Source organism: Musa acuminata, chromosome BXJ3-10 (genome assembly GCF_036884655.1).
Source record: "Musa acuminata AAA Group cultivar baxijiao chromosome BXJ3-10, Cavendish_Baxijiao_AAA, whole genome shotgun sequence".
NCBI classification, from domain to species: domain Eukaryota; kingdom Viridiplantae; phylum Streptophyta; class Magnoliopsida; order Zingiberales; family Musaceae; genus Musa; species Musa acuminata.
In genome coordinates this window covers 32268767-32292511 of record NC_088358.1, presented here as the reverse complement: position 1 = coordinate 32292511, position 23745 = coordinate 32268767, and the positions used below count along the sequence as shown (strand labels likewise).

Here is a 23745-nt window from a genome sequence, read left to right as displayed (position 1 = left end):
TTATAATTATAAAAGTAAAATATTTGATCCTTTGTTCTAATAAATTTTCTCTCAATTAATTTTTAATCATATAAAATTATCTTTTAAAATTTTAAAATTATACTTTATAAATATAAAAATTTAAATATAACTCTTAATAATGTACAGATTAATTAATTATAGGAATAATTTATAATTAGTTTATTTTATCGATTCTGATTTGTTAATAGATAAAAATTATCAATTCGTGAGTTGATCTGATTAGTTCACTATCGAAAGTGTAAGTCCTTCGTAATGACTCCTCCTTGCTGACATGGAGGGTTTGCACGATAATCTTATGAGGAGAGCTCGCTAGGGGAGGTGGTTTGTAGGGGTGATCCAACCCTCGTATAGTGGAGTTAGGTTGGAGAGCTAAGTCATTTTTGCTATTGAGTTACCTCCTAGTTGTGTCTTCAGATGATATTAAGGATCTTATACAACAGGTTTGCACTGGGGGCATTCCAACTCGACCTCTCTGATGCTTGAGTTAAAGAGATGGAGAGAAAGATTAATAATGTAAGTGAAAGAGCGAAGAGTTTTGCCTCTCTTGTCTTTGCTTAGCCTTGGGCTTGACTTTTATACCTAAGCACTTGGTGATGTGGACAAGTGCTCGTTAATATCTCCCTCTTTTCTTATGTGACAGAAGCATTTAATAAGAGTGACTTGCCGGTGTATGACCCCCAGGGGCATCGTATAGAGCGGATTATCAAGGTAGCTCATCAGATCTAACTCTCATTCTTTTTTGGGTCAAGCAATGCATGGTCCCTCTGCCAATCGTCCAAAAGGGAATGTTCATGAAGTCGGGCCATACCGACAGTCATTAATAAGAGACGTGATCTCTTTCTCGATTGTGGTGAAAATGAAGAGAGGATATTGTGAGCTCATTTTGGGAGGTTGGGACAGATGTCGTGACCTCCTGTTGTCTTTTACGGGGAGTAGGTGACTCCCATGTTAGTGCTTAGGTATTGCTTCATTGGTCTAAGTGGTGGGAGGAGCTGATAATGTTAAGATTATCTTTATCATGATTATAACTGTATGTTGATTTAATGTCAACACGACTTTGGGTGATCTTATTCTAATTCATTGATAGTTAGGTATTAGATTTTTATATATTCTTTAATTATAGACAAATTGTCATGTCACAAGAAAATCATTTAGTAATGTTATTTCTGATAAGGACTTTATTTCTTCTTGTTAGGGACTAAATGAGCTGGCAAAAAGCCTTTAGCTTCATGTACAAAACACTCAACCCCTGGAGATTCAAGTCTACAGATCACATGATGCTAGTGAAAATATATAGCTCCACGTTAATGCTGCCTTAGAATTTAAGGCTTCAAAAACCGCATTACCATATCCAATATTTCACATAGCTCACGAGTAGAGACTTCAGCTAATATATGCTGATAGATTATTGGAGGCAACAGTTGGCGATGCCCAGAAACCTCCTCCTCCTCCTCCTCCTCCAAGATCAAGGCCCCTTCACTAAATGTTATCGAAAGCGTTGTTGGTAGGACTCGCCATTTCCAGGCTCTGCAAGCGGCGGAGCTTGAAGGAGGATAGCTTCTGTGCAGCAGTGGCTTGTGGTTGCCTCTCGGTCATCCTTATGAAACTGTAGGAGCATGCTCCTGACAAGGTGCCCAACACCGGGCCCAGAAAATACACCCAAAGCGAGTCGTAATTGCTGCTCGCGACGGCCGGTCCGAGTGTCCTCGCCGGGTTCATCGATCCTCCAGATATCGGCCTGCACAACTCGATTCATCTCAACAGCTGTAAACCTAGCCATTTTGCTTGCCATTATTCACATCCTATGTTGTATGTTCTAAAAGTGATGTTCTTAATCGATTCCATCGATCTAAATTAGTGGTGTGGTGTGCTGAATGCCCGTATGTGGTAGCTGTTCTTTCAGTATTGAAATGACACACTGTGTGAGCAGGTAGGTTATTGTTATTGTTGTGCATGAACGAGACTGCGTTTCATCTTCGAAGATACTCGATGTGCATGGATTTAGGTCTTTCTTGACCGTGTCTAAACTAGTTGAAATTGATCAGAATAAAATGTTCTTAGTTTACCCAGCTAGAATGGAGGTTATGCACACCGATGAACCCACAGCTAACCCTGCCAACTCTCCTACCTGCATCAAACGAAGACGTGTTCCACCAGGTGATCAGAAGAAGAGCAAGCATGAAGTATTAGAGCTCAAGTGAAAGCAGGATAAGAGGCTCACAGCTTTGGTGTCCGTCGCCACCGCTGACGTGACGAACATCATGCAGAAGGTCACCACGATTTCCATGACCAGTGCCTTCACCGCCGTATCCGACGGCGCCGTGGTCCCGAGATCGGTGATCGGGTGCAGCAGCTCGCGGAGGACGAAGGAAGCGATCATGGCGCCGGAGATCTGAGCAGCCATGTAAAAGGGGACCTGCAGGTGACCGTAGGAAGAGCCAATTGAGTCAACCGTAGGTCGCTGCATGGTGACAAACTGATGGGACTTGGATCCAGAATCAAAGTTTCATTTGCAAATGATCATTTTTCTCCCGTGATTGCATGCCAAATTCTGAGGATTAACCACCTGTTTACCATGTCAATACCAGCCGAGTTGATGTCGAAGCAATACCTGGTTCGTATCCCCTTCCGGCTTTCGGTCCCAATTCTGTAGAAATCGAAGGGGACAAGAAGGCTGTCGGCCTCCGGCAATGAGGATTGATGTGGCTTGTGCTATTATTGGGGAATCCTATTGGTTCGATTTGAGCTTGCCATGGGTCCACTAATCATGGCATGTTGCAAGCCACTTGTTGAATTACAAATCAGATTACGGCTCTTTTCTCGAGACTTCTTTGATTCCATGAATCTGAGCCACAAACAATGGGAACTAATATAAGGATTTTTATTTTTCTTATTTTTTGGTTCATATAGTTCAAAAGGAGCTCCAAGCCAAAGTCCTTAAGGCACACAAGATCCTCAAAAGATTCATCACACAGTCAGTCATGCACCTGTCATCTACCTTCCACCACCCACCACAATTATATCACCGAACTCCTCGAGTACTCATGTTCTATAGGGCAAAGCCCTTCCAAAGCAGGATTGCTAGTGGCTAGCTATGAAGGTGGAGTTTTGGCATCAACAGGAGTCAGATGGCGATGCAGCTAGAAGCAGAGTACGCAGTTTGATAGTTGTTGTGGCCCACAATCATAAATCATGCACTCAATTATTGTTGAATTATTCTTCTGACAACATGGATATAGAGTCATGCAAAAGGCGATTGTTTATTAGATGCAAAAGGTATCATATCAACAGAAGTTGGAAGAAAGATTGCCTCTCTCTTCGATCCACTTGTGAACTGGAAGAATCTTATCATCACGTAATCATCGAGTGGATTAAATGTTTGATGTATTAACATAGAAGTTTCGTCTCATTTAGAGATCCAGGACGATTCGATGGAACTCATATTTATGAAAAAAGCTGATTGGTTGTACTACGAAAAAAGCTCGGAGTATCGATGGAAAGGAAGAAAATGGTAAGAACAAAAAACCAGTGCATCGGTTTGTTTATATGATGAGCTGTCTTGCAGCATAACATCATCTTAGAAGAAGAAGAGCAAAAGATGATGCCTTGCAAGAGCTCGATGCGCGGAAAAAGCAATCTCACCTGAATCCATGGAAAATGCCTGGCGACGGCGAAGGCCAACGTGACGGCAGGGTTCATGTGGGCGCCCGAGATGTGCCCCACGGCATAAATCATCACCGTCACGATCAGTCCTCCGGCGACTGATGCCCCGAGCTGCGAGACCAGGCCTGGGTTGCTCTTGCTCAACGCGGCGGACCCGCAGGTGGCAAATACCAGTAAAAAGGTAGCGATCGTCTCAGCTACAACCTGAAGTGCATGCCATCCACAGCCATGAACAAGTGAGTCGTCTCGTGAACATGAAACGAACAGCATAGATCAGAAAAAGCCCAAGCAGGATATATGTGGATTAGCAGTAGTCGATCGACACAGCACCTTTCTTGCAAGAAAGGGTGGGAAGACTTCTTTAAGGCTCTTCTGGTGAAGAAGAGTCGGAGAGATGTAGGAGTTCTGAGCCGTAACTACATCGATGTCATGGATTTCATTGGAGCTATTAGGCCTTGTGGAGGAAGCCATTTTTCCAAGCTCCAATGAACTCCTCGAGTATGGTGTCTGAGCGCTCTCCACATGCTGCTATTTATAGAGGGAGCTGCAGTGGTTGATGATGGCATGTCCTGGAAAAGAAGGCTGTGGCATCTGCGGTCAGCCGGGTTTCCAATTTACCAATGACCAAAAGCTGTCCCTACACAGGTGGCTTCTTGGCGCAGAACATGCCTAAGCTCAGCCATCCATATGAAAGACGTGAAAGATATCAGTTGGGTCACTCAGCTACTGCCGACCTCATCTTTTCTCTCTCTGAGGGCGAGACGCACTAAGACTATGAAGCCACGGTTTATAGTGCCAAAGAAAGAAATGGAGTTTCGGATTACAGGACATCTCTACCTCGATTGGTGGGAGAAACTCGAGCTGGGGCAGGCAACATCTGGGCTTTTGTGGATTCCAACACTCTCTTGGAAGGGTAATTAATTAGGTATAGCGACTGCACTAGCAGTGGACTTAACTGTTCCTCTGTTGACTCATGTCGGGGACAAAGGCGATGATCTCTGTGGACTCGTATGAAGAAGGAAGTCATATAGACGCTGCGGAAAAAACGAAGGAAGAAAAGATTCAGAGCATACAATATAATACGAACATTTACAAGTGACAGATGATTGATATCTTCCACTTGTGTTGCTGTGACCTTTATAAATCATGGTAATTTGGAGAACGTATGTAAGACTCCTGCACAGTTATATTCTCTTCTCTTTTCCCAGTGTCGGGGAGGTATAGAACTCGTTTAGTCGGAAAAGCTACAGAATACAGTAATCGCCACCTTAATTGGTGGTGCATCTTTCAAGTAGCTTGATCATAATAATATACATTCGTTGGTGTATCTTTTCCAACGAACGTCATAACATCAATCATGAAGGACCTGCGCTTGCAACTCAAGAAATTTTAGCTCCACAGTTCATTATTATCATTATATCTATGTACTTTCATCTGTCAACATTTTCTTCCAAAAGTATAAATCTATCAGCTAAAACCAAGTACAGTTTTGACTTTTAATGTGTATATTTATGAATATATATATTGAACTTTTAATGAAAAGAAATCTTACCTAAAACGAGTTTAGGATAATGCAATTAGTAGGAACAATTCAAGGAGTCATCAAAATAAGCATTCAAACACTTGTGCTTTCTTATCATGTATCGATTGCTACTTTTGGTCTTATCAAAACATCAAGAAGACCTTCGAACAGCGATACTCGACAGGTAGTGAAGTTGCAATGATGCTATATCGTGGAATGATCCACACTAAAATGATAGATATATTATTATACTTTGGTCGAACATCAACCGCAAGTCTTTCGGTGTCTCATTAGTGTGACAAATGAATTGACTTGCTACTATTATGTGAATCGGCATTTCTCTCCTCCAATGTCTTAGACAATCACAAAAGTGGACAGAAGTGGAAGACATTTGGAGGTTTAATGAATCCCTGCTCTCGAAGTTGAGATCAAACATTCGATGAGGATGCCAACTAATTGAGAAGATTTTTGTATAAGATTGCTATGTCCTTTTTAGGAGTTGATTTATGAGAGAATTGACTGATTGCCATCGAGTCAACTTTAGGCAAAGGGGACAATGCATGTTACTTGGACCAACCCCCACCTTCGAAAAGCCACATTATTGAAGAAAGAATCTGACATGCGAGCACAGTTGGGTGCACCATCTGCTCCACTATCGATGTATATGAAAACAGTAACATGATCGATATGTGTGATATATTTCTTCTTTTTCTGGGAAGAAATCAGAAGGTGGTCACACCACATTTGATCTAAGGATCATTTACGGATTTGAATAGTTGATTTAAATACGTAATTTGAGTACATGATAGAGGATCAATCACATTTGTATATACATCGAAGAAGCTAATCGAGGAGTTTGGGTTTGGTTTCCAAGCTTAAGGAATATTAAAAGAAAAGTAAAAAAACCCACTGAGTCTAAGTTCATGCACACTAGAAGACAACTGAATTATGGGTAGGGTTTTAGCGTCAAGGGATGAAAACCCACTGAGGTGATCCAAGTGATTTTGTGCAGGCATCATTGTCACAAGACGGTGTGAATTGACGAAGAACTTAGAACTGAGTCATCGACATAGACTTGCCAGCTTATGAAAGAAGAGATCTGTGGCAATTATTTTGTTGGATGATATTATCATAGGCAGCAGCCACAGGAGGTCTCCGAAGTCCTAAAGAATTGAAGTGAGAATAATGTCCCTACATTAATTTCAAAGAAAGAACACATCAATCTTTTTGTTTCTCTTGTGGTATTTATTGTTAGAGAGACTTTCATAACCTTTGAAGATTATGCAGTAAAATCTCATCAACATATTTATATTTATGGCATTAAGATGTATAGATATGGGGATAATGGGGATATCTCTCACTAACTTCTCTTTTGCAGGTTGGGTTGAGCATTGATAGAAGCAAAGCAGGGCCAAGAAATGCATTCAAAATTCTCACTGATGAACTGTGGGGGTAAATTAGTAAGAGACATAACTTTGATGATAAAAGTTTCTCCATGATAGATTTTGATTATGATGTGTGGAATTTTTTTTCTTGAAAATCATGAAATCATATTGTGGAGGTGACTAAGACCTTAACATTACAAAGAGAGATCAATCTAAAACTCTATCTTCCTTAAGATTTCTTAGGATAAAGATATTATGGATCTTAGTCTACTCAAGTAGGAAATAAAGGCACAAGAAATGAGATTCTAATATTTCTTAAACCCATTGAAAAAAATGATATGCTTGATTTTTTTATTGATAGTGTATATGCGTTTATATACACAACAAGCGATTACAAAATATGATAATTATATGATTTTTTTCAATCAATAATAAATATAAAATATTGATAGAAAATATAATGATCCTCGTTATTGATAGAATCATGATAATATGGTATCATAATTTTTATGATTTGAAATCATTATAATATATCATTGACGACGGATCATGATAATTTTATCATAATTTATTTTCTTTAATAATATTCTTCGTAGTACTCGTCACTAAAACGTAGTAGAATTGATTTGCATATAAAAAAAAAATAAGTAGAAACAAACCTTAAAATTATGAATGTGAAGTAAGGAAATAGATTGAAAGTGAAATAAGTTGCAACTAAATGCGGAGGTTGTTCACTCCAAATTACCATCCAGAAACATAATTTTCAGGTGGGGTTCTCAGAAAATAATGACAATGAGGTTGCCTTTTGGACAGGCTGCTCGTCGTCGACCAAAAATACTTGGAAGCAATCGAGTGTGCTTGTCTCTATTTCATGCGCCATAGTTGAATTGGGTCTTACATAGTGGAGTAACTACAGGAGGAAGAGGAGGAGGAGGAGGAGGAGATGTAGCGTGCGTTTGGTCCTCACCACTAACTGAGCTGAAACTAAAACATGATGACCAATGGCTGCGGGGAGTACTCTTCCACAGTGGAGGCCACTGGCACATGGCGAAGATAGGCACGCAGAGATGCACTGTCACCGCCAAACTGGGAAAAGTGCGTGAGAATTCCCATCTTTTATGGATCAGAGACCACATGAAGTGTCTTCTTCTCCATCAGAAAAAGACCTACCCCTTTCCCAGAGAGATCATACAGCACCCAGCGCATGCATATAATTTGGTGTGGAATTAGTCGCTCTTCCCCATGATACGATGGTGGTGGTGGTGGTGGTAGTGGCGGTGGTGAAGGTGGCGGGGTGGTGGCCCTACTACGAGTCCTTGATGCCTACCATATGGTTGGTTTGGGAATTCTTGGCTAGGAATAGCTTCATGCTCACCAGGCGTTGATGCGGAGTTCCAGAACGTCCTTGATATCTCTGTGAACGACAGCAGGCATCACATAATACAATTCGATTCCTTATCTCCACAGGAAAGGAATGCTGCCTCCCGTACGCTGTCACGAGAAACTAGAAAAAGACTATTAAATGAAGTGGACAGAAAGATTCTTGGATCGACAAAAACATGAACTTGCGTTATCAACCCTGGCGATAGCATTCTTCGATCCTACGTTTGGCAGCAACAGTTTGAGTAAGCAAGCAGCAGTCGGAGTCTATATTCTGCACTGAGTCTGAAACTGACTCCTTTCCTTGAGGTGGTGAATTTGATCTTAGGACTTTGCAAAGGGTTGACAGTAAAAAAAGTCAAAGAACAATAAAACAAAAAAAAAAACATGTTTATCGTTTTTGTTTGATTCTTAAAAAGAGAAAGAGAAAAAAAAAAAAGACATGAGGATGGAAGAAAATGAATCTTATTTAAAAAACATGAAACATGTGGATAATTCTTTAAGATTCAAAGATCTCTCATATATTTTTGCTGGTTATTCCAGTCATATATATAATTCTCAATATAAAAAAATTATAAGATATATCAAAATTAAAGAGTGAAAAATGTTAACTAAATTGTTGCAACTTGGTGTTGACGGAATGCTAAAGGTGAAGAGGGCCCACAAATCTATTGGATCACGGGCCATTTCAAAGTGTAGGCATGCTAGCCTTCTTTGGAGTGGGCTACAAGCTATTGGTTTGATGTTCTTTTCTTTTTCTTTTGGTTGACTGAAAAAGGATCTTTTTTTTTTTTCTTTTTTAATAAGCTGATAACATAATCCTACAAAACTTGTGGTTTAAATAAGTTCCTCTTCTATGGGTCTATCTATTCAAGACAGCCAAAATTGACTCAAGCTATAAGTCATCGTCCTATTTATGTTTCTATGAATAAACTTTATATATCATGATACACATTGAGATATTGACATAGTTAATAATTGACTTTATATATCATGGTACACATTGATACAGTTAGCAATTGGCTTTATATATCATGGTACACATTGACACAGACTTTATATATCATAATGCACATTGACACAATTAATAATTGACATTGATATATCAACTGACGGGACCAAATCTCCGCATTTTTCATATTTTATATCTTTAATTTTTTTATTGTTCACTATAATATTATAATTTTATATAATAAATAAAACGTAAGGTTAAGATCTCCTCCCTCTTTTATTTATAGAGGTCATTCATGGTGCTAATGTCGCGGAGGAAGGAGAAGAGATGCTTGGTGATTACCAACTAAATATTAGGTAGGGATCCTTCTCTCTCTCTCTTCTTGTTTATTTTTCTCTCTTAGTATTTTATTTATGTTATGTTGGGCTCTCTTTGTATCATCATTGTATTATAATGAAATTATAATCGATACAAATATGATATGTTAGCATCAAATCTATCTCTTTTACATCCAGAGAGAGATGCTATATGTCCCTTCCCTGATAATGGGAAAACCCTATCGTACTCTTTGCTCACCTCATCTCGCTCGTTGCAATCCTTTCTGCCCATCGGGATCTCTTCTTCTTAGCTCATGGTGATTCCTCTACCTATTATTTATCATTCTCGCTCGTATTTATGTCTATTATGACCTAATCCCTTTAGATTTATAAGTCTCCAACTATATTCTTTTTGTCTCTTCCATTGAACCATCTCCTTCCTCGATAATTCGTCTCTTCTCTTTATTCCTTGTTTCAGGTTTTTCTTTTCTTCCCCGTTGTATTGCTCCCACCTCTCTTTTGGGCTAATATCGTCTTTGGCTATGATAAATCTGATTTAAGCCTTTTTTTCCTTCTACTATCCAATTCGATTGTATCAAATCCATCTCACAATTTTATCACCTGGACTCGTAATCTCATCAAATATTTTCTTCGATATCCATCGTCTCTCTTTAGGTTCTTTGTTCTCTATTATCAAAATTTTGATCGGTAACCTCTCCATTCATCATGGATTTAGCCGATGGTTATTTCTTTTTCAATTTTTTTTAATTATTAAAAAATTAAAATTAAAAGTATTTTATATTTTTTTAATTTCAGGTTTAATTTCGAAAGACCTTTCGGTGCTAACAATACTTTTATTTAAAAAAAAAAAATCAAACTAACCACACAGATAAAGTGAGCTCACTTCTTGTGAGAAGTTGATTTGTGTGACTTCATAATTCAATCGACACCAACACCATGTCGATTGAGGAGCACAGTAGATGTTATGTCTTTTTATACTTTTGATTCCGGCAAACTGAAGACTCCTAAACGGCAAAAATTTGCCACATTTATGTTCCCAAAAAAATCAAAATGTTCTATAAACTTCAACCTGACCAAAAGAATAGAGAGAGAGAGAGAGAGAGAGAGAGAGCGATAATTTAGGCACCCACGAGCAACTCTCAGTAGCAAATTAAAGCTATAAAATGGAAGTCAATGTTCATTATTAAGTAACGCTGACATAATGAAGCTTCCACAAAAGCCCAGAGATCCATCATCGAAGAGATTCGTTGTCCGCCAAAGGCCAAGAACTCCAAAACATGACAGCCACGGATGCCTGCAAGAGTTCAAATAACAGGACGACTCTACCATATAACCAGGAGACAGGCATAGATCATCGCCTTTGATTTGGCTGCTTTTGGTCCCATCGAATAAAGTAGTCTGCTCACGAGGGAGACGGACTCCAAGCTTCATGGTCATAGCTAGCAGAGAGGGAGGGGCATGCAGGGACCATGGATCTATCGGGTTAGCTGCACCTTGGATCATCGTGCTCATATGTTAGCATCCTACTCCAATGAAAGATAAAGAGGCGATGCTTTTGATCGACCCTTTGATTTCAGTGGAATCTGCGTGACATTCTTGTCTGATGATATTTCTCCAAGAGTTTGTAACTTTGTCTTAAACAACCCATAAAGAAGAATAATAAACCAGAAAAAACCACACACACACACACACATACATACATATCCAGATAGAGCCTACAGCTAATCGGATTGTGCTGACTAATCAATAACTCCTCCCATCAACGGAGGTCAAGTCCACACCAAACTCTTTGTTCCCGAGACGCCGCCGCTGCCGCTTGCGTCGCTGGTGCAAGTGGTTGAGATCACGTCCTTCCTCTCTCTCTTTGTTTATTGATCCATAACCAGTTCTGTCTGTTTCAGCGAGAACAAGAGGATGGCTGTGAAACCATCAATATCAGATCCGGAAGCCGGAACTCATGCCGTGTCTGTCGTCGGTGACGAGGGTGGCCCTGGCGTCACCGTGCCGCTCCTCCGCCCATACGGGCATGAGATCCAGTACAGGAAGCAGCGGCAAGAGTCTCCGCAGGCTGGTGCTACCTTTGTTAGGACTTGTTTCAATGGACTCAATGCCTTATCAGGTGACTCCTCCTCTTCCTGACACCGTTTCTGTTCATGGATTTCTTCCATCTTTTGATCAGTATTTTGTAGCGAAGCCATGGAGTTCTTCTTTATATTTTTTTATTTCTGTTTATTCTATTATCTTACAGCTAATTTCATCCCTATCTTTTGGAAAAATCCAATTAAACTTAGCACCAATCTCTTTCCCTATGAGGTTTGAAGCACTCATGAACAGTGTTTGATTCACCATACGACTAAAAATGAGATGAATAAGGTGACATTCCTATGTTAATAATCACACGATCCTCACAAAATTATTCATATCTATCTAAATTAGTATTGAAAATTCTAAAAATATCTCTAAATTCATTTTGAATTTTCTTCTCTCAAATTCTAATTGTTAGGAATATGAGGAACCTGTAATTTTGTGGGATGTTCATTTTGTGTGAAATATAACCTATTGTGACTACAATTATAGTCTTGAATTGCCATCTTCATAGTGTAATTTGTGTTCTTTGAGCCACGGATGTGTATTTTTATCATGCTTTGCTGATCGTAGTTGCACATTTCGTTCTACGTTCTCATTTTGGTCACACGATTCATGAAATATTGGTGACTCTCTACGAAAGCATCACAGAAACAGATTCCCGATTCATGGTGGTCTTTGTTTCGCAGGCGTTGGGATAGTATCGATTCCGTATGCGCTCTCGAGTGGCGGATGGTTGAGCCTCGTCGTTCTCTTCATGCTGGCAGCCATCTGCTGCTACACCGGACTACTCCTACAGCGCTGCATGCAGAGGAGCCCAAACATCAAAACCTACCCAGACATCGGGGAGTTTGCATTTGGCCACAAGGGAAGGGTAGCCGTCTCCGTCTTCATGTACCTCGAGCTCTACCTCGTCGCTATCGGATTCCTTATACTGCAAGGGGACAACTTAGAAAACCTGTTCCCCGGCGCCAGTATCCGGATCGGAATGCTTAACATAGCAGCGAAGCAGCTGTTCGTCATCCTCGCCGCGCTCGTCGTCCTGCCGACCACATGGATGCGGAGTATGGGGCTGCTCGCTTATGTTTCTGCCGGCGGAGTGCTGGTTTCCGTCATCATGGTTTGCTCTGTGCTTTCAGCTGCCACGGTCGAGGTTGGCTTCCATGAAAGAGGCAGACTTGTGAACTTGAGTGGATTGCCAACTGCGTTAGGTTTGTATGCCTTCTGCTACTGTGGTCATGCAGTGTTCCCCACCTTATGCACCTCGATGAAAGACTCCACCAAATTCTCTAAGGTCAGTGATTTGCAGGAAATCACTCGTTGATTTATGTATTCTAGTTTGTCTTAACTCCCCTTATCGTTCGCAGGTACTGATCGTCTGCTTTGTTCTCTGCACTATCAATTATGGATCAATGGCGATCATTGGATACCTCATGTATGGCGACAACCTGAAATCCCAAGTGACGTTGAATCTCCCCATCGGAAACATAAGCTCAAAGATTGCGATATACACGACCGTGGTGAATCCTTTCACGAAATATGCACTGATGGTTACACCCATCGCAAATGCCATCGAAGAAAGATTGGCAGAATACCACAAAAGCTTGAAACCGTGCCTTACGAGAACACTCCTAATGCTCAGCATGGTTACCGTAGCTTTAGCGATTCCGTTCTTTGGATACCTCATGGCATTCATTGGATCATTGCTGGGTATGGTTGTCTCCATTTTGCTCCCATGTCTCTGCTACCTCAAGATCTTCAAACCCCACTGCATTCATGTGGTGGAGCTGGTGACTATTTTCTGTATTCTGATGATGGGGTGCGTGATGGCAGTCACAGGTACTTACACGTCTTTGAGAGAGATCTATCACAAACTATGAAGAGGCTGTAAGGTGTGATCAGCCTTATAAGAGAAAATTTGTTGACTGGTGAAAGGTTAAGCTATCTCATAGCATCATTGCAGTATGTCGTATAGGAAATCTATTGATGATTGAATAAGATACTATATATATATATATATATATATATATATATATATATATATATAGATGTTAAGCTTATATATTTTTTCACACATAATACTTCCAAATATTTTACTTATTTTATTAAAATTTTAACTGTTATAATATATCAAAGAAGAAACATAACAATCACTAGAATAATAATTAACATTAAAAAATGTGGGTTTTATAACCAAAGGAATATAAAAAAGCTAAGTACTATTGAAAACATCTATATTTTGCCTATTTAATAGAGAAACTAATTCTTTTTTGTTAGAAAGTAAATTTAAATAAATGTAAACCATAATCCTTAAACTCCCTTCTTTTCTAGGGTGAGTAACATTCTCCTAAGAAACAATTGGCAAACATCTTTGGTTATATTTTTTTTATTAGAAAATTAATTTTATAATTTTTAATATTATTAAGGGCAGATTGAGGTGATAGATAAATAGTGAAAATGAGTGATGTGGATAGTAATTATGATAAGACTCGGTTGACGTCAGATGACGCCTCACGCAACAGCACCTGGTCAATGCAGACCGGAACGCCGACCGAGGTGCATTAACATCCTGCCAAAGCTCAATTCTTCACGCCACGCCAACACAAAGTCAGATGCTACCAGTCTGCCTCCTGCAAGCGGGTAGCTCAGGAAGCAGTATGCTTCCCTATAAATACCCTCTCTTTCATTAGAAGGGGGGGGACAGACACACAAAAACCCTTTTTCATTTGAAACCCCCTCCACATCAGCTAACTTGATCGTCGGAGGGGTCGGGCCGAGCGCCTCGGCCCGACCTTTGTGCAGGTGCGAAGCCGAAAGTTCCTTCCGGACAATCGCCTCAGCGGGCTCGAGGAACGCCCCAGAGCCGCGTCGGCCCCGAGGCCACGTCTCATAGTTGTTTCCCACAACAACGAGTAACACCCAAAATAGTATCCCTAAGGGTAACCCTACGTGCTTGAGAGAGTCAATTAGTTTATCATCCATTAAGTTTATTTTGCATTTGATTAAGAGTGCCCTATTTACTTAAAATAAAATTTTATCTATATGATAATAAATTTAGTATAAAATATACTTCTAGTGTTTCTATCAATGTGGCAAGGAAAAATATTCTAATTTTATTGATACTAGTATCACATAATTTATGATTAATATAGACATTAAGTAATAATTTTTTTTTTATTCTTGAAGTGAAATGATGATAGCTTACCTTTTTCACAGACATTATATGACATATTTGTATTTATAAATCTTATATAAATAAATAAATAATATATAAATAAATAAATATATATATATATATATATATATATATATATATATATATATATATATATATATATATATATATATATATATATATATTGACACAACGGATGCAATGTGTCAAGAAATCTATTGAACTTTTGATTGGTAACGGAAGGGGCAAAACACCGCACACGCGCGCAGGAAATATGTCGAATACATGATAACCATTCGCGTTGGAAGAGGTGAGATGAGATGAGAAGGTTGGCTCCGCCGATTGGGCGCAGCCGTGCGATCCCCGCCGCTCGTTCTCGTGCTGGCGCTGACCCTCCCCTCGAAGTCCGCCGGCGGAATCAGGCCCTATCCCAGCTGATACGAAGCGGCCGCCTCCGCGAAGCGCGCCGGTTCTTTGACGCCCTCCTCGACCGCCGCAGTGTCGTCTCCTGGAACTGCATGATCGGTGGCTACGTTCGCCACCGCGAGCTTGTCGAGGCCCGGAAGTTGTTTGACGAAATGCCACAGAGGGACGTTGTCTCCTGGAACTCCATACTCGCGGGCTACGCACTGTCGAGGGACCCTGGAGAGCTCGAGGAGGCCTGCCGCCTCTTCGAACGCATGCCGACCAGAGATATTATCTCGTGGAACACCATGATCACTGGCTACGCACGGAATGGCAGGATGGAGGAAGCCATGCAACTCTTTGGCAGAATGCCCGATGCGAACGTCGTGTCCTGGAACACCGTGATGACCGGATATCTTGGTGTTGGTGATGTTCAAAGGGCTGTCGAGCTGTTCGACAGGATGCCTATCCATGATGCTGCTTCCTTGAACGCACTGGTGTCAGGCCTCATCCACAATAACAGGCTGGAAGAGGTGGAAGAATTTCTGCTTGGAAAAAGACGAAAAGCCAAGGTGATTGATGGGGCTATTGATGCGTACAACACCTTGATCGCTGGTTATGCCCAGCAGGGAAAGGTCGAGGAAGCAAAGAGATTGTTCGACTTGATTCCTCATGGTCCGAATCAAGATGCAGAGATAGATGCAAAGAAAATGCATCGTAAAGTGAGAAGCTTCGAACGGAATGTTGTATCATGGAATTCTATGATCATGTGCTACGTCAAGGCTGGTGATATTCTCGCAGCCAGGGCACTCTTCAATGAGATGCCTGAGAAAGACTTGGTAACATGGAATACCATGATTGCCGCCTATACACAAGCCTCAGCAATGGACGAGGCTGAAGCTCTTTTCCAGGAAATGCCCAATAGTGACTCATGGACATGCAACTCAATGATATGTGGATTCACTCAGAAAGGCCAGGTGGAACGAGCAAGGAGAATCTTCGACGAAATGCCCCAAAAGAGCATCGTCTCTTGGAACGCAATGATCGCTGGATATGAGCAGAATGGAGACTATGATGGAGCAATTGACTTGTTTGCTAACATGCTAGTTGCCGGTGAGAGACCGGACCGGCATACTCTGTCTTCGGTGCTCAGTGCTTGTGCTGGTCATGCAAAGCTTCTTCTAGGGACTAAAGTGCATCAACTGATCACCAAGACGATCATACCAGACATTCCAATAAACAATGCCCTCGTCACTATGTATTCTCGCTGCGGCAAGTTGATGGATGCCAAAGCCATCTTCGATGGCATGGGAAGTCAAAGGAACGTTGTCACTTGGAATGCAATGATTGGTGGATATGCACAGCATGGGCAGGCCAGAGGAGCTCTTGAGCTCTTTGAAGAAATGAAACGGAGGTGTATTAGGCCAACTTACATAACCTTTATCGCCATCCTCAATGCATGTGGCCATGCCGGGCTAGTGGCTGAAGGTAGGAGAGAATTTGATTCCATGGTTAATGAATTCAGAATTGCACCTAAAGTTGAGCATTATGCTTCCCTAGTAGACCTTATAGGCCGGCATGGGCATCTCAAGGATGCAAGGGAGGTGATAAGCAACATGACAGTTAAACCCGATAAAGCCGTATGGGGAGCATTGCTAGGTGCTTGTAGAGTTCACAACGATGTGGCATTGGCTCAGGTTGCTGCAGAGGCCTTGGTGGAGATTGAACCTGAAAGCTCTGCTCCATATGTATTGTTGCATAACATGCATGTAGATGAAGGGAAATGGGATAATGCCACTGAGATAAGGAAAAACATGGATAAGAACAGGGTTGTGAAGCAGCCTGGTTACAGTTGGATTGAGATGCACAACAAAGTTCATATATTTGTTTCAGGGGACACATCACATCCCTCTTCACATGAGATTTTTTCACTGATAGAGAGTTGCAATAGGCACATAAGAGACTCACAACTTGATTGAATTGTAGAATGGTGTTATGTAAATTATGGCACCAAAGTTTTGCATTCACTAGGAATTTTGAGTCCATGTTGGTTATTTTCAAGTTAGCTCATCAAAATTAGTACAAGATGCATCCCCAACAATCAATCCATTTCGAGCCAAGTTGCCTCTTCAGTGCAACTCTCGCTAGGTACATATTTCAGGTCTCTAATTGCTCTTTTCATCAGTAGCTTAAGAAGAACAGGGCAATTGAAGGTGAGAAACTGATAAACCTTCCTTTGGTTTGGATAGATGAGGAGATTTATTTACTGGGTTAGTCATTAGTTATCTAAATACATAGATGATTTTAACCAATTAAATAGTTTGGTTCAAGGTGGCATTTCATCCTTTTAGATTGGGAAAAGCATTTTTATGATTTTTTAAAGAAGGATTTGATCTTAGTATTTCCAAAAGAAGGAATTTTGTTCTTCTGGAACTTAGCCAAGCATGAGGAACACAGATTTATGTAAAACATCAACGGAATACCAAAATGGAGCTTTTAGCAACATACATCTAGTTTCTGAGGAAAACTTTTAACTGCATCAAACTGTAGAGTCTCTCAAAACACTTTTGCTTTTGGTGACCTTATAAGTTGCTTATGGATTCGCGTACATAGACTGCATCACACCTTCAGCAGATCCCAAAACCCAACATCTTTGACTGAATTGCATCTACGATGAAATTACTCCTATGGCAGCTTTGATGTTCCCCTTCTATGAATTGAAGCGGGGATCATTCTACCCCTTTCATCTGTCCTCAAGTCTTGCCTTCGAATCTCTAGATCTTCTGGAGAAGTGCATGGAAGGATCTTGCAAGATAGGTATTCAGAGGAAGTGAGAATTCTTACGTGTATATAAAGAAGAAAAATAATAAGAAAGCTTGAGCGAGACAATGTAGCATGGAATGTTGTGCTATCCTGCTGCACGAATAAACATCATACCTCTCATGCTCAGAATTGGTCTATATGTTTGATGAGTACAAGGCAAGTATGGCTTATGGATTGCATGAGTTCTGCTGAAAATGTTCATTTATATTCTAAGCTTCACCTATGTTTTCCTCCGATCAATGAAGTAAACTTCCTGGTCGAGGTTTTACATTGCACAGATATGCTTGAATATTTGAAAGATATGAACAAATGTAAAGCCTGAGATCAGTACTTTTTGCGTGAAGAAAGAAGGTGTCATTGACCTGTCTTGATACAATCTACTGTTTTACTTGGCAACTTTCTTATTAACATATTTTGCAAAATTCCGGAGAGAGTTTTCCTGAAATAGATGTTGAAGGCGGCAGAAATAGAGCAACAATGATGATAACGATATTTTTTATTTTCACATTTATTGATGCTCTGATAATGTTTTGTGGTTGGTCTTTGCTTAAAAGGTTTTTTTTGCATGGGTTAGTTGTTGAAGTTCTACATTTTCATATTTTTTCCAATTCCAGAACCCATACAAAATCTTGTTGGATGATACTGAATGGGATGCTATGGATTATGTCAATAAGAAAAATACTAAGATTGTTTGATATGTCGTTGCTGATTGGTATGGTTGGTACAGTGTTATACCAGTATGCTATGATCTGTATACCATTGTCCTTTAAAACCATATGCATACTAACCTGTGTGCACACTTTGCATTTTTCCCCTAATGGAGATTATAATCTAGTGGACAGTCATGGCTACAGACTCCTCAAAATTTTGATTGTTCCATAAAGCTTGTATAGATTTTATTATATATACACATTAACCGAAAACTTATACATGCATCACCAATTGACTGCCTAGCATTTTTCATTAGGCAGCATATCAAGTCATGTCACTGGGAACTTTTACATGAACTAACTGGACACCTCAAGCAACAACCGGTTCTGTACCAGCTCTTGTCTCATCTCTTTGTTGTGCAATATCGATGAACTCGGATAAAATTGCTCTGAACTCATCACCTGTGAGAGTCTCTTTTTCTAGCAGTACGTCAACCAAGTGGTCCATGGCCACTCGATTGTTCCTAATGTGTTTCTTTGCTATTTCATAGGCTTTGTCAATGATATCTTTTACCGACTTTTCAATGTCTTCTGCAAGCTTTTCAGACATGGAATTCCTAGCTAGCATTCTCAGAACCACATCACCACTTTGCACTGCTGGATCCACCAATGCCCATGGCCCAATCTCAGACATTCCAAACATGGTGACCATCTGATTAGAATCAAAAGGATCAAAAGGTAAGAATGATAATTGTATGTCAGCTCTGAATTTATTTTAGCTTGAAAATATGAAATGAATAGATTTTCTTTTACAAGTCTATGTTAAATAAAAGAGTATACCTGTTTTGCTATCTGTGTTATCTGCTGCAAGTCTCCAGAGTGGTTACTTCTGTTTCACCAAATATTACTTCCTCTGCTGCTCTGCCACCTAAACCTCCAACTATTCTAGCAAAGATCTGCTGCTTCGAAATAAGACTTGGGTCTTCTCCAGGGAGGAACCAAGTAAGGCCTTTAGCTTGACCTCGAGGAATAAGAGTTACTTTTTGCACTGGATCATGTCCAGGGGTGAGTGTCCTGCAATTTGGGATCCAGTTAATTAAGAGTGTTGAATTGATACAATCATAAGAATTTGAGATTGATTGATATCGAGGAGAAATATGTTGATAAAAGAACACCTAAGAATTTGAGGCATAAGAATTATGCTTATGTCTCCTAATGTACTGAAAATGTGAAGTATTGGGGGGTGAACTTCATAAAAATTCTTAAAATCATGAAAGCATTCAATTGTTACATTGTTAACATTGTTCAATATTCGAATAACATAGTTTAAGAGTTTGGCAAGTGTTTGACTCATGAACACATGGGTATATATTTGATGGGACTTGCAGACATGGACATGCGTGTCCATGGAATAAAAATAGCTAAATCTGATACCTCATGACCAGCCCATTACATTATGATTCTTAACCTTGTGCTTTACATCTGACAGCTTAATGATGCCTGGCTATTTGATGCTTTGGATCACAATGTTTTCCTATCTTATCATATTCAAAGATGACTCAAACCTCAATGTTTCAGATACTTGAGAAGTTCTCTTTGTTCAAGGAAGCTCTTTTGTTAACCAATTGATCAGTATAATTTATGTAAGCTCATGTATGATGTCTCAAACTCTTTTCCCTTCACTTTCAAAATGCATCACTCAATTTGACTTCCAACTAGCTTGTAACTAAATGTTAACAAATTTGTGAGATTTTGTACCATGTACAAGATATATTCCTATATTTATGAGAGCAAGAAAATAGAAAATTCTATATATTTCTGATCAAATGCAAGATCTGAATATTCTATGTGATTGACAGTAACGCCTCTTAACTGTTATGTTCCTTTTTCGGTTTGTCAATGGTAAAAACTACATTATGGAAATAAAAGAGAGCAATTATACAGTTTTCTACATCTGGTTTCCTCTGCTTGAAGTCCTAGTAATTTGGTCCATGTATATGGATAACTTTTCTGGTACGATCTACATTTTGCATTAATTCTTTCATGCTGTGTCTACTTTGTCATGATTATTATGTCAGTTATGTCAATGCAAAAACTAGAACAGTCATCTTAACAATCTGTTTCTTGCATTCACTGCAGTACCCAAGTTCACAGATGTTGATACATATGGACATTGAAGATGAAACGCTTTTGCATGGTGGCTAACAAATTACAAGAATTGCAATTATAAAGAGAGAAAAGTTATACTTACGCGCAAATGGCATGTCCAATCTCGTGGTAAGCCACCAGTATCTTGCTTTTCCCATCTGTCATCTTGGTTCCTTCCAAGCCAGCCACAATGCGATCGATTGAATCATCAATCTCTTTTGCTGTTATTCTAGTTTTTCCTCGCCTTCCAGCAAGAATTGCTGCTTCATTCATCAAGTTTGCTAGGTCTGCACCACTGAATCCTGGTGTTCTCATTGCAATAACACTCAAGGATATATCTTTGTCAAGCTTCTTATTGCTGCTATGCACTTTTAGTATTTCTTCCCTTCCTCTGATGTCAGGCAATCCAACAGTTACCTGCAAGGCAAAGTAAGAGTAAATAGTCACTCTCTCGTAAGGTAGATTGCACAGTTTTGTTATACCTGCTGAAACTGACAAACTATATCTGCTTTCATGCCTTACATTTGACTGTAATCGTATGTTAACTGTATTATGATAGCATTGCTAAATCTTGTGGCCTTGTCTAATAACAGTGTGGAAACAATTTTGTTACCTGTCGATCAAATCTTCCTGGTCTGAGCAAAGCTGAATCAAGAACTTCTGGTCTGTTAGTAGCAGCAATTACAATAACTCCACTATCACCACTAAAACCATCCATTTCAGTGAGTAGCTGATTCAGTGTCTGTTCTCTTTCATCATTTCCTCCTCCAATTCCTGTTCCCCTCTGCCTTCCTACTGCATCAATCTCATCAATAAATACCAGGCATGGAGAGTTCATCTTTGCCTTGTTAAACAGATCCCGCACTCTCGAAGCCCCGACTCCGACAAACATCTCAATGAATTCTGAACCTGACAGAGAAAAGAAAGGAACCCCTGCCTCTCCTGCAATTGCTTTAGCCAGCAAGGTTTTGCCAGTCCCTGGTGGACCAACAAGGAGCACACCCTTTGGAATTCTTGCTCCGACAGCAGCAAACTTCTCTGGGGATTTCAGGAATTCAACAATCTCCTTGAAATCCTGCTTTGCTTCATCGACTCCAGCTACATCATCAAAGGTGATTCCTGTGTTGGGTTCCATCTGAAACTCGGCTTTTGACCTGCACAGAGTTCATAAGCATCAATGCTTTGTGTGCGTACCTTCTTCTGAACCAGTAAGCCTAAGTTCCTACATTGCTATCAAAGATTTTACTTGAGCTCAACAAGAATTATGTTTTGTGTTGAATTATTTATTTCTCTATGATAACTGATTACCTTCCCAGTCCAAAAGGCAAGTTGGGGCTTCCTGGAGTATTCGGTGATGAAGATCTAAGGAACAAAGTTCCCAGTAACAGCAAGGGGAAGACCAGATTTCCCAACAAGTCGAGGATTGCAAGTCCCACATTGGGTTCCACGGGATGCGCTGCAAAATCTACATCCTTCTCTTTGAGTTTCCTGAGAAGCTCCGGGGGCAATCCAGGAAGCTGCACTTTGACTCTCTGGATCTTTTTCAAGGCTGGGTTAGATATCTCAGCAACGGCGACCGTCCCATTCTCAAATAGATCCACCTTCTTCACTGCTCCTTCGTTCAGGTACTCCAAGAATCGTGAGTAAGACATCCTGCTGGATGCAGACTCTTGAGGACTCTCTGGCTGAGCCATTGCCGGCTTAGCTACAGATAGCCCTGCTCCAACGAGGCCCAGCCCCACAGATTGGAGCAGCTTTCTTCTTCGAAAATCGGCATCCGAAACCGTTCTCTGGTTTAGGTTCTCTCTCCTCACAGATGATTTAATGTGGCACTTTCTGGCAACATCCAGGGAGTTGCAGACGGAAAGGTGGGTGGCAGCGAGAGACACAGCAGCAGGTGACATTCTTCTTCCTTCTTGAACAGGAAAGTTCTTCTGGTTCTAACTATGCTAAGCAAATGAGATGTCAAGGGACCACTTGTACCGAGGCAGATGGACAATGGCGGTTGCTGGTGGTTTAAATAGCATGAGCAATGCAATGGAATTCTGAGTTGCAGAAACTTCAAGGTGAAAATGTTCATTCATCAGTAGTAGTGTCTGCTGAAAGAAGAGAGACATCGCATGATCTGTCGATTAAGTCGAAGCATCCAGGTAGTTTCAGTAGCTCCGTTGTCGTTATCATCTCTTGACTTGTATCTGCTTGTCTCGAAAGATCAGGATATGTTAGGGATTGGCAAGCTGTGTTGTGGAGTTTGCAGTCTGCTGCTTCCTACTGAGTTGTGACATTGGTGGGCAGGTTGACCACACACGTGGGGGACTCGGCTCTTCGATTGATTGAGGTACATCGTGCTTATCAGGACATGTGGAAGCGGCTTCTGTGGTTCCATGAAGCCTGAGGTGAATGCTCGACACTATCAACTGGAGAGTTCTGACTGGTTCTGGAGATTACTGGAGCCAAATTCTAAGTAGCCAAGGTGGTGTTAGATGATATTTTTAGAAAGGTGTAAGCATATCACAATGAAGCAAAAAAATATATGGTACATCGAATTAATAATGATGGGAGAGTATAAAGAACAGGTAATCATCATCACATGAAGGTCTTTAGTTGTAAAGTATTTGATTATTACATCAAATACTAAATAAAAAATTAGAGTTTGACAGTGACGTAGAAAAAAAAACGTTTAATAGATATTAATATCGAACCATTCAGAATTATATGACTGACATATTTTATATTGATGTTTTGAATGTCAACAATATAAGAGGTTGCCATTTTTCTTCCTATCTTGCCTCGATTGATGAATACATTATTTGATATATGGCATTTAGTCTCCGGTGGCCCAAACTGCTCGGCCATGGAGCAGGTGAAGGCGATGACAAGGTTGCACGGCTTCCAGAAGCAAAGAAAAAGAAGCTTTGCATCTATCATTTTCCCAATCGTCAATTCCACGCAGGTAGACTGAGCGGGCAAATTGATGCTTCGCGAGAAGCCAAAATAATATTAAATAACGAGTTATTTGCTATATATATATTTTTATTTAAATCTATTTTAAAAATCAATTATATTGGATAATAGTCGCCATGTTGGACTTGGACTCGTCCATTCTTAGCTACTGGGATGAGAAAAAGGTTGGAAGGAGATGACATGTTACGACGTTTACGGAATTAGACTTGGAAGGCTCATCGGAGTCGTTCATCG

General features: G+C 40.2%; 3 protein-coding genes, 1 long non-coding RNA gene and 1 pseudogene across 7 annotated transcripts; 3 read left to right on the top strand and 2 right to left on the bottom strand.

Moving 5' to 3' along the window:
* Positions 1 to 1302: 1302 nt before the first annotated feature.
* On the bottom strand, positions 1303 to 4206 carry LOC135650424 (aquaporin NIP2-1-like). Its single transcript, XM_065169743.1, has 5 exons — positions 4015 to 4206; positions 3664 to 3888; positions 2243 to 2437; positions 2088 to 2149; positions 1303 to 1759 (listed from the first exon to the last, which is right to left on the bottom strand). The coding sequence occupies exons 1-5, from the start codon at positions 4153 to 4155 to the stop codon at positions 1501 to 1503; spliced, it is 882 nt and encodes a 293-aa protein (XP_065025815.1). The 5' UTR covers positions 4156 to 4206; the 3' UTR covers positions 1303 to 1500.
* Positions 4207 to 9237: 5031 nt separating this feature from the next.
* Positions 9238 to 13311, top strand: LOC103969573 (amino acid transporter AVT1I). Of its 4 annotated transcripts, none has more exons than XM_065170947.1 (4): positions 9238 to 9279; positions 11163 to 11380; positions 12036 to 12640; positions 12714 to 13311. In XM_065170947.1, the coding sequence occupies exons 1-4, from the start codon at positions 9251 to 9253 to the stop codon at positions 13224 to 13226; spliced, it is 1365 nt and encodes a 454-aa protein (XP_065027019.1). In that variant the 5' UTR covers positions 9238 to 9250; the 3' UTR covers positions 13227 to 13311. The 4 variants fall into 4 exon arrangements, with proteins under 4 accessions (XP_065027019.1, XP_018674604.2, XP_018674605.2 ...); XM_018819059.2 differs by lacking the exon at positions 9238 to 9279 and adding an exon at positions 10639 to 10743; XM_018819060.2 differs by lacking the exon at positions 9238 to 9279 and adding an exon at positions 10825 to 11088.
* Positions 13312 to 14734: 1423 nt separating this feature from the next.
* LOC135650429 (pentatricopeptide repeat-containing protein At1g62260, mitochondrial-like) lies at positions 14735 to 17969 on the top strand. The gene has a single exon (XM_065169749.1). It carries the CDS (start codon positions 14842 to 14844, stop codon positions 16903 to 16905), a length of 2064 nt encoding a protein of 687 aa, XP_065025821.1. The 5' UTR covers positions 14735 to 14841; the 3' UTR covers positions 16906 to 17969.
* A 633-nt stretch (positions 17970 to 18602) lies between these two features.
* On the bottom strand, positions 18603 to 22451 carry LOC135650430 (ATP-dependent zinc metalloprotease FTSH 6, chloroplastic-like; annotated as a pseudogene).
* Positions 20868 to 23328, top strand: LOC135650431 (uncharacterized). Its single transcript, XR_010501527.1, has 5 exons — positions 20868 to 21005; positions 21141 to 21269; positions 21404 to 21755; positions 21864 to 22697; positions 22843 to 23328. It is a non-coding gene; the product is annotated as an uncharacterized LOC135650431 (long non-coding RNA).
* Positions 23329 to 23745: the final 417 nt, after the last annotated feature.

Coding starts and splice junctions, on each gene's coding strand:
- LOC103969573 (XM_018819059.2), top strand. CDS start 10,691: ATGGTCATAGCTAGCAGAGAGGGAGGGGCATGCAGGGACCATGGATCT. Junction 10,744..11,162: donor AGGGACCATGGATCTATCGG/GTTAGCTGCACC, acceptor TGTCTGTTTCAG/CGAGAACAAGAGGATGGCTG. Junction 12,641..12,713: donor ACTCCACCAAATTCTCTAAG/GTCAGTGATTTG, acceptor TATCGTTCGCAG/GTACTGATCGTCTGCTTTGT.
- LOC135650429 (XM_065169749.1), top strand. CDS start 14,842: ATGAGAAGGTTGGCTCCGCCGATTGGGCGCAGCCGTGCGATCCCCGCC.
- LOC135650424 (XM_065169743.1), bottom strand. CDS start 4,155: ATGGCTTCCTCCACAAGGCCTAATAGCTCCAATGAAATCCATGACATC. Junction 2,438..3,663: donor GGCATTTTCCATGGATTCAG/GTGAGATTGCTT, acceptor GGTCACCTGCAG/GTCCCCTTTTACATGGCTGC. Junction 2,150..2,242: donor TGGCGACGGACACCAAAGCT/GTGAGCCTCTTA, acceptor CGTTTGATGCAG/GTAGGAGAGTTGGCAGGGTT.